Genomic DNA, 16,962 nt, shown 5'->3' on the forward strand with positions numbered 1-16,962 from the left:
GAGGCGGGACATCATGGCAGGAGGGTGTGGCAGAGGGAAGCAGCTCACATGGTGATCAGGATGGAGAGAGAGAGAGAGAGAGAGAGAGAGAGAGAGAGAGAGAGAGAGAGAGACTCCATGCTCCAGATACAAAATATATACCCCAAAGCCACACCTCTAATGCCTACCTTTTCCAGTTACACCCCACGTGCCTCCAGTTACCACTCAGTTAATTCCTACCCAGGGATTAATTCACTGATTGGATTAAGACTCTCATAACCCAATCATTTCTCATCTCAATCTTCTTGCATTGTTTCCCCGTGTGAGCTTTTGGGGGACATCTCCCATCCAAACCATAACATGTGCCACCCCGTTGAGCTCTCTGCTTCCTGCTTTGAGTTTTAACAGTACTTAAACCTCTCTGCACTTGGTTTTCCTGTGTGTAAAATTGGGATGGTGTCAGAGTTTCCCTTCATGGGGTAGTCAGCCAGGATCTATTGGCTGAAGCAGTTTGGTGCATGGATAGGGTGTTCTCACCTTATGTGGCCCTCCTGTCATCAGCCATGCCACCATGTCTGCTTGCTTCTCCTCCCAACTGAAGTATGATCATGCCAACGTCCTCAGAGCCTAAGCCCTCCGCACGATTCTCCCCACATAATTCATCATCATCGTCATTGTCAGCAGCAGTGGCCTCAATAACAGCTGACATAAATGAGCATTTACTCTGTGCCAGAAATTTTGGCTCAGAGTACTATCATCAAGTTGCTGGAGCCAGGATTCAAACTCAGGTTGCCTTGACCCCAAGAGCCTGCACTCTGGGCCAACACATGTTCAATCCCAAACTGAAGTTGTCCTGGTAAGCATTTGGATGGATGGATAGGATGAAAGAACTAAAAGGAACAGGTTTTTCGCCCACATCGCATGCATCTCAAAATCCATCTGTGTCAAGGTGAAGTCTGAGTGGACATGGATGTTGTTCTGCATTATTCCATTTTCAAGGAGAGAGGAAATTTCCCTTCCCTGGCCATGGTTGGAGCCCGGGGGCTAGGAGCTGTTCGTCCATTGTCTCACAGGTGCCATCCGTCAAAGGAGCTTGCTTTGGCAAACAGCTTAATTTCTGTGTTTGTGCCATTCCCAGGACATCAGTCAAAGCTTTCAATAAAGGCCTTTGCCTCATTCCATTTTCAGCTCCACTGATCCCAGATTTCACCAGTGAAGCTGAAAAAGGGAGCGGTGGGTTCTGAAAATCAGTTCTTAAGGAGCAGGTGCACAGCCTTGTGTTTTTTTGAACGTGAGGTTTGCAGTCCTTTCCCTGGCAGCAGAATTAACTTTCACATAACCTCCACGTGACTGTGAACTTGGGGAGCTGCTCCAGGTTCTCCATATGTGAGAGCCACGCGTGGGAGGCACAGACTCTGCGAAGGTTCCCAGTTCCAGTAAAGCTGTTTTATGCTGGAAAGTCTTGTCTCTTGCTCTGCCTCATCTTGATGGCATCTTAGGCTTGAGTGGAATATGTGGAGAGCAGGCAGGTCTCAGACTGGGCTTAGCCCTGAGTTACTCCATTTCATAAAGCAGCAACTGGACAAGAGTTACTCCACCTTGAGTAAGACAGTGGCATGCAGCACACACCAGCCGGTGAGCAGACCATCCAGTGAATGTGCTGTGAAGTCCAGAGGCTAGGAAGCTCCTGCCTCTGTCTCTGGGGCTGCAACTCAGCTCCATCTCCCTCTTTTATGTGGCCCACTTTGAAACTGCCTGAGTGGGGAACTTGGCCTATAAGCTCTGCACCCCGAACGAGTTCTTCACCTGGTTGGAAAACTTGTTTGACCACCAGCAGTGACTCTATATTTCTATCTGTTCTCTACTTTTTTTGCTCTGGAAGCCTCTTGAAACCCTAAGGCCACCTTAAACCTTAAAAGTGTGAAGTGTGACTTTAGCGTTACAGATACTAATAATTAAGGTGGGAATGGAATGTGCGATTGCCTCAGTCATGACACCAAGTGAACCATGAGTGTTTTGGGTGAATGAAAGCCAATGAAAGTGATGTAGCTTATGGAATTTATTGTTACTCAATAAGTTATTGTTAGTTATTCTGACATTGTGGAGAGACACAGACATGTCCAGTCTAAATTATTGGCATAGCTTGCCTACAACAGCATCCTTTAGGAAATGGGTACATTCTCAGGTTCTCATGCTGAGGGACAGGCCAAAGATAGGATTTAGTTCATCAGAGAAGAAAGACAAGGCTCAGAAACAATGAAAATTTGCCTAGTGCCAAGCAGCCAGTGGGTAGGAAGACTTGGATTCCAACTTTTATATATCAGTCAGCTTTTCATTGCTGTGACCAAAATACCTGACCAGAACGACTCACAGGAGGAAAAGTTTATCTGCACACACAGTTTAAGAGGTTCAATTCATGCTGTGGGCCTGAGGCGATGCAGAACATCATGGTGGAAAGATGTGGTGGAGGAAAGCTGCACAGCTCATGACAGATGGGAAACAGAGAGAGAAAGAGAGAGATGAGGGGCCAGGGACAATATAGAAACCCCAGAGACATGCCCCCAGTGACCTACTTCCTCCATACTCTACCTACCTGCATTTACTATCCAGTACAGTTAGTCCTTTCAAATTATAAATCTATCAAACGGATCAATCCACTGATGAGTTTACACTTCTCACCATCTAATCATTTCGACTCTCATCATTGCTACATTGACTCCTGAGGTTTGGGGGGACACCTCATCTTCAAACCGTAATACCTTGTCTTTTTGGGTTCTGAGGCCTGTGAACAAAATCTTTGAAACTGGAAACGAAATCACCTATTTCTTGGGGGTCCCTAACAGGTCCTGACGACCTAGTAGGTTCTCAATGAATACTTGTTAAACTAAATTGAACAGAAGTGATGGAAAAAAGAAGGTCACTACCAGGAAAGAACACTGTCCAACAGGGCTCTCACCAACTCTAATACCTGGGCCAGGACTTAGACTCATCTGGGACTGACGTTCCTGTCTTGCTTGGCTAGTTGGGCAGTATCTTCAATGCTCTGCCACCCTGGGTTCCATTCTGCCTTCTGAGTAAACCCAGGAAAGGTTGTAATGAAGGGCTGGAATGGAATTTTGTTTACCATTGTCAGAACACTTAGGGAAGGGTGGTTTCCATTCCTTGTGCAAAACAAATGTTCTTCCTGAAAGTCATGTAACGTTATAGTCCCTGTTCATTCTCTCAGGAAGTTAAAGACAGTTCTATTATCCACAAAGGAAATAGCTCAGTTACCCCCTGAACTGAAATGTACGGAGGGGACCTTTCAAGTTTTGTGGATAAATAGCCTTGATTTTGATAATCAACCCTAAAAACCTTCCCAGGGCGGGTATAAGCAGAGGGCCTTCTTTAAAAGTGCTGGATTATTTTGAAAATTGCTTGGGCTGAAATATAAAGCAGACTGGCTCTCCTCTTCCTAACCCTGCTCCCCTCGCTGCCTGGGCCCTTGAGCAGCCCTTTTAAGCAAAGTTTGGCTGGTTCCATTTTCAACACCTTTGCAAAAAGCTCCATTTTGGCACAGGGAGCCTTCTTTCGATTATAGAATGAGATGACTTTAGTTTGGAAATTGGCCATCCACGTTGATAACAGGTATTAATTTAATCAGCCTCAAATTGATAACAGGCATCTCCTGTGGAAACAAAGATAATTTGTTATTGATTGTGATCGTGTCTCCTGATGTAAACCACAGGCTTATTTAGTCTTGTAAAAGGCGGGTGTAGCTTTCTAGGATCTGAAGGAGACAGGAAGGGGGCTGAGGGGAGGGGAGGAGGGAAGAAAGGAAAGAGACTGCTCCATACACATGAGGTGTGTTTGTTCTTTTGTTCGGTTACCTGCTTTCTCTGGAAACCTTATAGATGAGCTTTTATAATCCACTTTGAAAATGTTTTTGCCGTTTTTAAAGCAGAAGCAATCTTTGCGGCTTTCAGGCAGAAGGTCATTTTACACAAAATGTTCATTCGTGTGCAACAAAGCTTATTTCTTTTACAGGAACAAAGAAATAATGAGGCCTCTTTAAAAGCTGTTTTTCTCTAAAGAAATGATCATCTTGATAGTAGGTGATTTACATGTGCCACTTCTATGGGAATTGAAAAGTAAAAACATTTGTATCAATAAGGATTACGGAATATAATCAAGCTCTCAGATATGATTCTGACTGAGTTGCAGCCTTGTGGGGTGGGAGGGGCCAATGCCCCCCCCCCCCAGTTTGTTCCTTGTCTGACTGCATCCATCTCTCCAGGTTCTTCCTTTTGTCCTGCTTTATGGCCTGATGTCCTTGACATGGCCTTTGTGTAGGTCTCTCTGAGTGTTAGCTGTTTCCAGAACATTTCTCTAATTGCTGTTTGCAGAACATTTTCTTACCTCCAAAAGTAAGTGTGAAATGTTCTCATATTGGTTGGAACATTCTTTCAGCACCTGGATGTCTTTCTCCTAGGTGTTTTCTTTTCTCCTTCAGAGCTCAGCTAAACGTCACTCCTTCCTGGAAGCTTCCTTGGTCTCCTGGCAGTATTCTTTTTTTCACTTACTCCTTTATATTAAAATAGCTATTTTTCCTTGTGTAGGTCCCTCCCTCTCCTATAAACCACCTCACAATGCTTCTGGGTCGCTAGAGAAACAGTCCCACATTTTGGGAAATAATCTTCTAATGATTCTAGCTACAAAAACAGCAAAATCCGGGGGGTGGGGGCACAAGCCTGTAATCCCAGCGACTCGGGAGGCTGAGGCAGGAGGATCGAGAGTTTAAAGTCAGCCTCAGCAAATTAGTGAGGCCCTAAGAAACTCCAACTCAGTGAGACCCTAATAAAATATAACAACTTAGTGAGTCTCTAATAAAATATAAAAGTCTCTGGGGATATGGCGTGGTGGTTAAGTGCCTCTGTGTGCAATCCTAGGAACAAAATAAATAAAAGTAGCAAAGATTCATCTACACTGTTACAGAGTAATGAAAACTGTATGCCAAGAAAAGCAACACCAGTAGGAATGAAAATGTAAATGTGAACATCTTACTTTATGTCTCCAGTGTAATGGTTCTGGAGGGGGATAACTTCTGACCTTGGACACACAATAGAAGTGTTTGGAATTATAGGAACGAAGCAATCTCATTTTGTTTGGGTTCCTAGAGACATTTTTTGATGACCCTTACTGAGCATAGAGATGTTTCATTTAGTTTCTGGTATCTATTGAGTTTGAAGTGGTGAGGAGAGGACCTGGGTCTCTTCTATCCTCACTCATGGACTATAGGCATTTCCTTGTCCAGCTCTGCCATGTCATGTGAGAGTGAGTAACATTTGTTCTGAGTACACATTCTAATTGATGGACAAAAGCTATAATTCTTTTTCCATCAAACTCAAATCCTTAAAACAAAAGCCACAGATAGGTACCGTGGCGCAAGCTTGTAAGCCCACAAGTTCAAGAGGCTGAGTCAGGAGGATGGTGAGTTCAAAGTCAGCCTCAGCAACTTAGTGAAGCCCTAAGCAAGACACTGTGTCTAAATAAAATATAAAAAGGGCTGGGGATGTGGCTCAGTGGTTAAGCACCCCTTGGTTCTATCCCTAGTACCAAAAGAAAAAGAAAAAAGAAAGAAAGAAAGAAAGAAAAATTTAAAAAGCCACCGAATCTAGGGTAAGAAAAATATGAACCACGCCACACTGCGTACTGTTGCACACAGTAATCAAAGCATAGCATCAACTACTATGTTTGCTTGTTTTAGTCCTTGTTGACATGAAGGCAGGGTCATGTAATATCTAGCTCTGATGACAATTCATTAACTAGCTCCAAGTTAATCATCGATGCAGCCCAAATCTAATGACCACAGACTTTCTTTAAAGTTTCCCCACTTGAACTTAATTCTTATTTGGGAAAGAATAATGTATTCATTCCAGAAAAAAAAAATGGCAATAAAAACCCTGGTATGAGTATTATATGTGTTGTTGCAGAATGTTGAATGAAAACCACTAAACATATTAAGTGCTTTGAAATCTTTGTTATATTCAGACAGTTCATTGAAACAGCTTTTACAAGCCAAAGCTTTTGAGCTTTAACAGGAGAAATAAAAGTAACTTTTTACTTTGCTTTTCCATATGGTTTTTATAGTATTGTTTTGCTTTAAGGATTTTCATCTGTAATTATCCCTCCCACTGTTTTAGGGTTTTTTTTTTATTAACTTTTTATTTTCATTGGTCCCCAATTTGTTCATTCTGATGGAATCGGTAGGAGTTCAGTAGTAAGTTCCTTCGGGTGGATATCATATTTTCCATTTTCTTTCCCACGTCTCACTGAATGTTTCTTTCTTTTCTCCCATTGTTAAGTCAAAAATGACCAGGAAAAGAAAACGCAAGCAGAACACACACACACACACAAAAAAAAAAAAAAAAAAAAAAAAAAAAGAAGAAGAAGAAGGAGAAGGAGAAGAAGAAGAAGAAGAAGAAGAGAGAGAGAGAGAGAGAGAGAGAGAGAGAGAGAGAATCATTTTTTTTTTTTTTTTGATGCAATCTTGGTCTGATTTTTCCTTCTTCTAGACCATGACCAAGTTTGACCTCTCCAGTGGCTTTAACCCTACTGTTGATTTAAGTGTTTGGGGAGGAAGTGGGAGGCTGTGCATTCCGAGTGTTCTTCAGATATACATGGGGTCATTGTCACAAGAAGTAAGAAGTGATTTTCAATGAAATGCTTTAATATCCCCTCTGTTCCCCTTAGCAGCTTCGCCTTCACCACAGCTGTAAATACTTTCCATGGTCCATGGAGTCTTGTGTTTCTTATTTATAAAGATAGCTCTTGTTTGTATTTATTTCCCTAAAAGGGAAGAGTTATGTAGAAATATAAAAAGTCAGTGAAATGTGCATCAACTCTTGAATTACAACCTTTTAGCTGGTGGGTACTCTGTACAAAGGATTTATATTTTACTATATTGTTATCCTTTTTACTGAGTAAGGAAATGCTTTGGCATTAAAGAAGGAAAAAAAAAAAAAAAACAATCCGTGAACAAAACTGCTGTTTTCTAGTACCTCAGAGCTCAGTCTGAAGACTGGAGTCTTCAAAGCCATTTTTATTTCCAGTGTTCAATTTTAATTAAAAACCACATTCACAATTCTGTAATCCCATCTGCAGATTCAAAAAGGGAATTCATATAAGAGAAAATCAACTTATTATTATTAAAATACATTGCCTTTCTAATAGATATAATAGAATAATCATTTTCCCCAGGCTCTGTGGTGATTCCTCACATAATCACTAAAATATTAGAAATTTTAATGGATTTTTCTTGCCTGCCAATGATAATCAAACTTATTTTTTAAAACATTCTTTTGACGAAGTTGATAAGGATATTTGCTCAGGGAAGAGATGTTATGGGCTATTATTTTCTACTAGCCAGTGTCAGAATTTGAAGCTGAATGGCCTTGACTTTGTTGGATGAGGATTCAGTTTACTTTTTATTTGATAACGGTAGAAACTTTGGTCCCCAGGAGTCTATTTTAGGTAAATTTATGGCACATGGTTTCCTTCTCAAAGAACATTTCTTTTAAGAAAGGTCAACTATCCTTTGTTGCTCCTGCAGGGTGTGGAGTTCTTCATGTGCCCCTTGTGCACAGTAAGAGTGTATCCTGGGAGATTTCCCCTGTATCCTTTTAGAAAGTGTAGGCCCGTCTCCCATCAGCCTAGGCCATGTCTAGGCAATATCTTCCCAGAGAGCACTGTTCCAAAGTACTAAGTTGCTTCATGCGAGGTAACTATTACATGTAGCTGCCAGTCGACTATCTTCTCTTGAATCATATTCCCTAAAACTCTGGAGTGAACGTGATGGGAAAATAACCTTCATGGAAACAAGATATGTGAGTGAAATTCAGTTTAAGACAGGCGTGCAGCAAATTTAACTTGAACATGTGGTGGTGCATGCCTGTTATCCCAGTGACTTGGGAGGTAAGGAGGATCACAAGTTCAAGGCCAGCCTCAGCAACTTAGTGAGGCCCTGCCTCAAAATTTAAAAAAAAATAAAAGAAAAGAAATTGGGCATTTAGCTCATTGGCAAAGCATCCCTGGGTTCAATCACCAATACCAAAAAACAAAAGAAAAAAAATCCAACAAAACTCGTCAGCAGTATCAGAAGTCAGAGTCTGGTGTCCTTTGTGCTCAGCATGGAAGGCAGTGTCTGGCTGCTCTAAGCAGAGAAGACAGTATTATTGAATTATTTCCAGTGTGTTCCTTCTGAGTCCTGTCCCTTGTGTTGTGGTGTTTGTGGTTGAAATACATTTCGTGTGGTGTTATCCAGGAATATGTTAAAGAGTATGTATGATTGTATGATGTGCATAGACATATAAACATATACATACACATGTGTAATTTCTCTCCAAATTATCTGTCTTGGATCTTGTGAAGTTTTATTTTGCTCTTATCTTTTGATCAATTGGCTGTTTCATTGATGTTTTTATTTCTCCCTCTGGACTCTCAGAATCCATTGAAAAACTTTTTAAGGTGTTTAAGTAAATAAATGCTCAAAATGCATGACTTGTTTTGATAATGTAAGTTTTCAGACATGCATAATATTTATACACACTCTATAAAGCTCAATATGTAACGATTTCATAATCCATGCCGAGAAATTCTAAATCTGTTACAAAGATTAAGAGAATAAGCTCTCAGGAACATAGATTTCTTCTATTGCTGCCTGTCACTCATCTGTCAGGATTCATATCAATACCTTTGCAGATTGTACCATGTGATCCTGGAAGCCTGCCAAACTTCATTGACTAGGATGATTCCAAGATAAGCCAGTGAGAGCGTGGGGCCAACAGTTTCCACACACAGTGTCTGCTCCTATTTTTCTCTTTTTTTCTGCTTCTTACCCTCTCTATCATGTCTCTTTTCTGTAAATAATTCGATGTCTTAAAATTAAAGTATATATGCAAACAGGTTTTAAAAAGACAAATAAGAATTAAGAAACCTTGAAGGGTTGGTGAGACCCGTTCATCAAAGCATCTGGGTGAGGAAGGGCATGGGGTGAATGCCATCTTCAGTGGCCCTCAAACTTTAGCAACATCCGAACCACACGGAGGAGGGGCTTAACCTGGGGCTACCCCCAGACCTGTTGCTTTGGCAGGACAGGGATGCAGTCTGAGAGTTTGCATTTCTAGCCAGTTTCCAAGTGAAACCCATACTGCAGAAGGGGACTATACTTTGAGAACCCCTACTCTACAGTCACTTCTTCATGTGGTTCAGATGAGGAAAGTGAGACCCAGAGAGAGAAAGGGGTTGTCCCAGGATCTTACAACTGGGCGTGTCCCAAGATCCCTCGAAAGAGGGTTGGCATCTGGGCTAGAGTAAAGAATGGGTCTTCTGGATCTGGCTCTGGAATATCTTCTGGGATCTGTTCTCTGTCTGATCAGGGAAAAAGAGGCCTTTCCTGACCTTCTGACCAACTGAAGGGAGTGTTTGAAACCAGAGTCCCACCCCTCCAGATTCCTGTCTGTGGGATCGCTATCTCTGCTGGCCCTTTTCTTTGTAAGTCCCATGGAGAAAGAGGGTTTTGGTGCTCTTTACTGCTGCCTAAAATTACACTTTTCAAACACCCAGGTACTCCTGGGACATTTATCTGTTTATTCATGACCCTTTATAGCTTAAAACTACTGTCACCATCTTTCAAACATGGCCTATTAAACTCAGGTCTGTGTTATGACAAGAAAAAGCAAAGTCAAGACAGCGTAGGCAGGCGGGAGCAGTTATGCGTGCCTGTAATCTCAGCGGCTTGGGAGGCTGAAGCAGAAGGATCACGAGTTCAAAGCCAGCCTCAGCAACTTAGTGAGGCCCTAAACAATTCATCAAGACCCTGTCTCTAAATAAAACATAAAAAAATGGCTGCGGATGTGACTCAAAACACCCCTGGGTTCAATCCCTGATACCAAAAATAAAAATAATAAAATAAAAAATAAAGACAGCATAGGCTACAAGAGTAACCATGGAAAAAAATAAAAGTGGCTGAATTTTTACTTAGTTCTAAAGGTTTCATTTTTCAAGTCTATGAAATTTTAGTGAAATATTATTTCACTAAATGAGTTTTCTGTAATATCCTCCAGTCTGTATTTTCATGATGGGAAATATCTTTTTGGTTGGTAAGTTCAAATTAAAATAAAGCTGATTTTGGTAGTTGACGGATTTTCTTTAAATAAGGACATGTCATGAAATTGTTTTGATAAGAATATGAATTTGTTGAATTTACTTGGATAAGACAAATACTAAGTATGGTGTTCTCATGGGTCCTGTTATTGATTTAGTTTCAGTGATTATATTATTGGGATGCAGATTGCTAAAATGGCATTTGTGTACCATAAAATGCAAATAACTATCACCTGATAATTGTATAGTAGAACTGGGTGCCAAAAGAATTGACCTTGAATGGGGAAATTAAAATAAGTGCTGTTTTCCAAACCAGAGGGGAAGAATGTTAGCTCACATAGAGTTGGACTCAGTTCAACTCAATAAATCTTGACTAAGGGCCTTCTACACCTACAGAATGTACTGTTCTAGGTAGGTATTGGATCCGCATTGGGTCTTAAGAGCCAGTATCTTTGAATTTTTATGAAAATGAGTGCAGAACACATGTGTATTTGTAGATATAAATAATGATAAGTGTTTAGTGGAGAAGTTATAGTTGAATAATGAAAGCAGAGGTTAAATTTGGCCAATGGCATAATTATCTCCAGTTTCCCCGGAGCAAAGCCTCCAGATCTCCATGCATATCCTGAATCTCAGACTTTCCATGTTGTACAAATGGAGTCTAGGCCACAATTCTGATCTTGAATGTTACCTTCTGTCTTCACAGCGTCTCGTGGAGGCTGCGGAAGAGGCACACCTGAAACACGAATTTGACGCAGACTTACAGGTAACTGACTACAGTTGGAGTTATGTGGCTTTGTGGGTTTCAACAATTGGAAGAGGCTTTTGGGAGGATGGTGTGGAGTCAGAATGAATGTGCCTCTGTCTTGGCAGGGTAAGATAGCAATCCTCAACCACCTTCCACCAATGACAGTTACAGTGGGTGACACTACACACTCACATGTATGTAAACAGATTGCCATGTGTAGGGAGTTAGGTCCATCAACTGACCGGAGTTATCAATGATAAATTGATAAAATAGGGCAATATATCCAAATCCCACTTCCAGGTCTGCATTTTGGAATACAAGTGACTGAAAATGTTGTAATGGATCTGACATACTTAGTATTGGTTGTTAAAACTGAACATCACATGTCAAAAGTTAAAGGCTTTACATACTTGGGACTTAAACATCTATTTAATAAATTTCTTGCAGGAGATCTTGTATGATCATGGCACACCTGTGTTTGGTTGAGAAGGATTTAGATGTTGATGTGTGTAGAAAACATGGTAAAAGGCAACAAGTGATTGGGTTGAAACTTAGAATTTGGAGGCGGGGGTCCCTTCTGGAGGAACATTTTATCTGAATTGTCATTTTGAGTTTTGTAGCCTTTTCTCTCTTCTTGAAAAACAGAAGGAACAAATCATAATCTTCTACTCTGCTATTTGCTAGGATATATCATTTTAGTGGCATGTGGTCACAATTAGGAAATAGTATTTATTTTGCTATGTTTTCATTAATATGGAAAATATAAAGCCAGACATAAAATTTTAAGCACAACAAGATGGCAATCCAAGGCTGTCTCTTTCCCATGGATGCATCTCTTGTTATCACTTCCATCCATATTTTTTTCCTTATGGGTAAAAGAGTGCACACTCAAATGGGGGTAGTTGAGGAAAGTTTAATAGGAGGAATATTTACAGATGTGTGGTCAGATTGAGAGAAACAAGCAAATGATGGTATTGAGAGAAAGGAACAGGGATGGTGCCATACTCCAAAGCTAACCATATTTCTATGGAAGTAAGAGGAGAAAGTAAGTGGTTTCTAGAACCAGAGAATGTGACCATAAGGCAAGGGTATTTGATAGAGGAGTATAGCCATTCATGGTGATCAGGCAAGGGTGGGATTTGTAGAGAAGAGACCCAATAACCCTCTCCTGCTTTCTTATCTTTTGCCCAACATGGCAGAATCCAACTGATGTTGGAGTTGAAGTAATTTCAGCCCCCTGAGTCATTAAGCTGGGTGGAGAAGTTGAAGAATAGGGGCCAACATTTTTCAATCCCACAATTTGGGGTCATTTTCAGTCATAACATCCAACACAGGAAAGAAATACAGCCAGAAGTATAGACAGGCATACAAGGTTGTAGGGGGATATGAAGAAGTACCAAGGACTGTTGGCACCATTGAGAGAAAAGTAAGAAGCAAGTCCAGCTCTTTGAGCGAAGATATAAGAGAAGGGGCAGAGGACAGAATGGAGAATGTAACAAGAACCTGGTCTTCCTCCCTCTATCCTCACATGGTGTCCCCATGAAGACCTGGTGGCCGTTTGCTGGCCACCTCTTGACATTACTGAGTTGGGGACCAAGACATCACCATATGAGTGGGACATTCTCGATGGAAACCATAATGGAGACAAAGTGACTCTGAATATCTCCAGATGTGATGATCTGGAAATACACAATGTCACGTATGTGGAATTCTTGCCCCAAATATGTAGCCTGAATATCATCACGATAAAACATCAGATAACTCCAGATGGAGGAACACTCTGCTAAGTAACTGGCTCCACTCATCTTTAAAAATGTCAAGGTTGAGAGAGTCATCACTGAGGATTTGTTCCAAGTGAAGGGATGAACAGTGCGTGACCACTGAGTGCAGCATGGGATCCCAGGCTGGATCTTGAGCCAAAAAGGAAGATTTGAACATGTTCCGGCCTTAAATAATAATTTTGTGTTCATGTTGGATTGCCTGATTTTGGTCCTTGTACTGAGATTTTTTTTTTTTTTTTTGGACCAAGTGTTTGAATCCATTGATCCAATAGGAAGAAAAGAATTTACAGGAGCAAAAAATATTGCTGAAGTCAATACTGTTTTTTAAAATCTGATATTTATGGCTCTAGTCTTTATAGTCAGTTTTACTCTGAAGTCAGTTTTCTACTAAGTGTAGCAGAGCTTGGTGTAGGCGGGTGGTGTGACTGGCTTGATTGACTTTAGGGGATTATTTATCCTTTAGCAGAAGAAAAGTGTCCAAGGGTTTAGTTCAGCTACTATAAAGATATCATTTTTTGTCCATCTGAAGCTGTTATTATTATCATTATTATTTATTTTTGGTATTGGGGATTGAATGCAGGGATGCTTTACCACTGAGCCACATCCCCAGCTCTTTTTTATTTTTTTTTTTATTTTGAGGCAGGGCCTTACCAAGTTGCTTAGGGCCTTACTAAGTTGCTGAGTCTGGCCTCAAACTTGTGATCCTCTTGCCTCAGCCTCCCAAGTTGCTGGGATTTCAGGCATGTGCCACCACGCCTGGCTTGAGGCTATCACTATTTCTAGGCTATCACTATTTCTGGTTTCCTACTATGGAAACTTTACAATAAAATTCTGGCATCACATAGCTGATTCCCCTTGTCAAGTGTGGTACTGTAACACAAATGTAGTTTTGGGGTCTTTCTCTCAAGGAAAAATAAATGATACCAAGAACACAATTCTTTAGTTTTTGTTCTCCTGTGAACAGGAAGGGGTAGTCTGATATGTCCTCCTCAGTCACCCTTTCTGTACTTGAGCAGAAGAATATTGGAGGGTACCACTGTGATCTGAACACAAGAGTAGATGTTGAAATAACCCATCATATTACAGAGCATCACTCATTACCTGGATCTCAGACCTAGGTGACATCTCTGGGTTGGAGTCCACACTGTGCACTTGGCAGGAAACCTATAAAAGAGAGGCCCTTCTTTGATAAGACAGATGTGCATGGAAGAGCCCATCCCTGCTTAGATGAAGGCTCCGAAGCTGCTGAAGCTTCTATGCTATTAAGTGCAAGTCTGTTAACAGCCAGGGTGTGAGGCCGGCTGCCATTACTGAGGTAGCAGGCTTGAGCTCCGGCTCTGCGTTTATTGCTATGATGGTCCATTAGAGCTGATCAATTGTTAATCTGGGCTCTGCTGACCTCTCAGCAACCTCTGCCAGAGGATTGTTTTTATCAAAAAATTTCAGACTACCATCTGCTCACCGTGAAATATTGCTGAGGAGGACCCTGCTCTGTGTGTGAGCTAGGGAAGAATAGAGGGAGCTGAAGGTCTGTTTTCCTACAGGGAGAGAAAAAAAAAGGATTTTTGTGAAATGTCCTAAACCATATAGCTAAAAGTTCCAGAGGTCTTAGTTTCCTTGTGCTCCAAACAGAAAAGACATGATGTATCTGTACCTTCTCTTGCTGTAGATGAAAGTCCTCACATAATTCCAATGTTCATGTGCTTTAAAAATGAAGAATTTGTTTTCTATCTGTATAATCATCAAAAGCTATCCAACCCTCAAAGTTATGCCTCCTTTATTCTGAGGATTTTATTTTACATTTAAATGCTTCTCACAGTCTTTTCAGAGATTTCTCTTTTCACCATGGGCTTTTGGCCTTGACATCTCTAAGGCCCTTAATTATGGCATTTGATCGTTCTTTATAAAAACTATATTGGGACAAGGGGCAAAGTGCAGTCTCTGGTAGGTAACATGTAAAGAAACCAAAATGTGAGTCCTCTATAGAAACCAGGTCTGCCTTATCTTCAATGGCTGGGTAACTTCCTTGTGGACATCAGTGTCCCTTTGGCCCTTTGGCTTGTCCCTATTTGTGGTGGCCTATGAGTTCTAAATTGGCCTTCTCTTACTTTAGTTTTTAATTCCCTCCTTTAGTTTTTATTTAAGGGGACAATTTTCAGTCATGACTGACTGATGTTCAGAGGCCTTGTTAAAACAACGCTTCCCTTTTTCAAATTTTTATCCTGTGAATTAACATAGGCTTTTATTAAAAGACTGATAATTATAATGAAAATAGTTTTAAAAAGCCCATCTCGTTACCATGTGTGATTATTTTCGTGTTTTTACCTTCATTATTTAGATAGCAAAATCCCATTCAGGAGAGGAGTGAGGGGGGCCTCGCCTTAATACCTCACCTATTGATAATTCTCTGAAAACTAGATTTATACATCTAGAAAATTCAGAAAGCATGTCTTCCTCCACTTACAGTTTCTTTCTGAGTTTTTCTGCTGGCAAGCGAAGGAGAAGGAAAAAAAGTCCTTTTGACAGTTTACTAAAAACCTGCTTATCTTTGAACCACAAACATATTTTTTTTGAAAGCTGTCTCCAATAAGTGCCAATTGCACAGAGCTGGTGCACAGAGGGAAAAAAAAAATGTGGTTTAGAATTGTGTATCTTGCAGAAGCTTTTTCCATTACCAAGTTTTCTATCATAATTTTTCTTTATTGTTTTGTAAGTAATAGGAAAAAAATAAAAATAAAAAGCCTGGTGACATTCAGAGGGATGACAAGCATGAGAGTCACAAAGACCCCGGGTGGGGACACAATACAGTGTCCTGCAGTCCCCTCCTGTCCTTGCCACACTGCAGGGGTCTGTCTTATAGACCTGGTGGTCTGATTTCAAACTGGGGGTGAGGGGCTTGGAGTGGAAGGGATGCAGAGACCCTGAGATAGCACAACAGCTGACCACTGCCTGTTGCCCTGGGAACTCTGGGTGAAGGAAACCCAGGCCAGGAGAAAAGGAGTGGCTTAGGAGTCCAGAATCCACTTTAGAACTTCCAACATCATCCTCTGGGTGTGTGTGGGAGGGTGGGGGTAGAGATTGGAGGAAAGGATTAGAAAGGACAGGGGAGCAGCAAACAGCAGAGCAGGGCCATCCCTCATCCTGACAGGACAGCGGTTTCCCTGCTGCAAAGTGAAGCTCTTGCCCTGGGGAAAAACTGTGTGTCATAAACAAGAGGGAAGGAAGGCTTCAGCAGAAGTGCTTCCTGAGCAGAGGAAATAACTGCCCTCTAGGGGGTTTTCCTGTGTGCTGGCCAGGCCTGGATTCATCATTCCTCTCAAAAACTTTGACTGAGCAAGGGTTGAGCTCTTTGCTGGGGTGCGGGTGGGACAGGGGCCCAGGAAGACCCAGACTCAGAATAGAAATGGTGTTTTTCATCCAGGTAGCTAATTGGCTTTTGTGCAGTCACCTAGAAAGATAGAGAAGTCCTGTGCCCTGGTAAGAAACAACAAATCAAAAGAAATGGGAACTTCACATTCCAAATTAAAATCAGCCCAGTTCCCCCCACCCTGATCTAATGAAAGCATGTCTATTGTTTTTTTCTTTTTTTCTTTTTATCAGCTTAGCAGGGAGTCACAGTTAATCTTCAGCACTTTGAGATCTTCCATTAGGTGTTTCTTAGTCAGGACTTGCCTCATGTCTTCAATTCACAAGTCTGATATGTGAGCAGTTCCCAAGAAATCTGTAAGTGTGAGCATTTTAAAATCAGTCATTTCTCAGTTGTTACCCACACACACAAACCCTAGGGAAATACGCACACGCACGCGCTTGCACACACACACACACACACACACACACACACACACTGTTGGTTTTGTGTATTTGACATGGACTGTCACCTAGAACAAGGCCAGTGTTGTGAATTTAAGCCTTGTGTTCATCGGTTCTTTGGTGTTCCCATGTTGTGTTCCTGACCCTTGGTGCTGGTCATAGGCAGGTAGAAGAAAGGGCACTGGGTGGAACCTCAGCTTGATTGAACAGAGACGGCTTTGGTCTGGAGATCTGGAAATTTAGACTCTAGTAGTTCCAATCCCAGCTGCAACATTTATGTGCTTGAGGATCTTCTGCTGGGGCTTCTTTGCTCATCCATAAAAGGATATGCTTGTAATATCTAGAAGATACCTAAGACCTCATCTGTATCACAGATGCTGAGATTCACTTGACCAACAGTTGTCAAGTGCCTCCTGCACATCAGGCTCTGTGCCATGGTCAAGGCCATGAGCTAGACAGGTAGTCACTGTCTTTGCTCTCATGGAACTTATCATCTAATGA

At 41.3% G+C, this 16,962-nt stretch overlaps 1 protein-coding gene across 1 annotated transcript in view; it reads left to right on the top strand.

The window, feature by feature from the left end:
• The window catches only part of Cacna2d3 (calcium voltage-gated channel auxiliary subunit alpha2delta 3), an 870,922-nt gene that overhangs the window by 243,952 nt on the left and 610,008 nt on the right, over positions 1–16,962 (top strand). Inside the window, exon 4 of the mRNA XM_076868261.1 lies at positions 10,829–10,888. Within this exon, the coding sequence (XP_076724376.1) occupies positions 10,829–10,888 (60 nt within the window). The remainder of the gene's footprint in view (positions 1–10,828; positions 10,889–16,962) is intronic.

This window comes from Callospermophilus lateralis, chromosome 1, assembly GCF_048772815.1.
Source record: "Callospermophilus lateralis isolate mCalLat2 chromosome 1, mCalLat2.hap1, whole genome shotgun sequence".
Taxonomy (NCBI): domain Eukaryota; kingdom Metazoa; phylum Chordata; class Mammalia; order Rodentia; family Sciuridae; genus Callospermophilus; species Callospermophilus lateralis.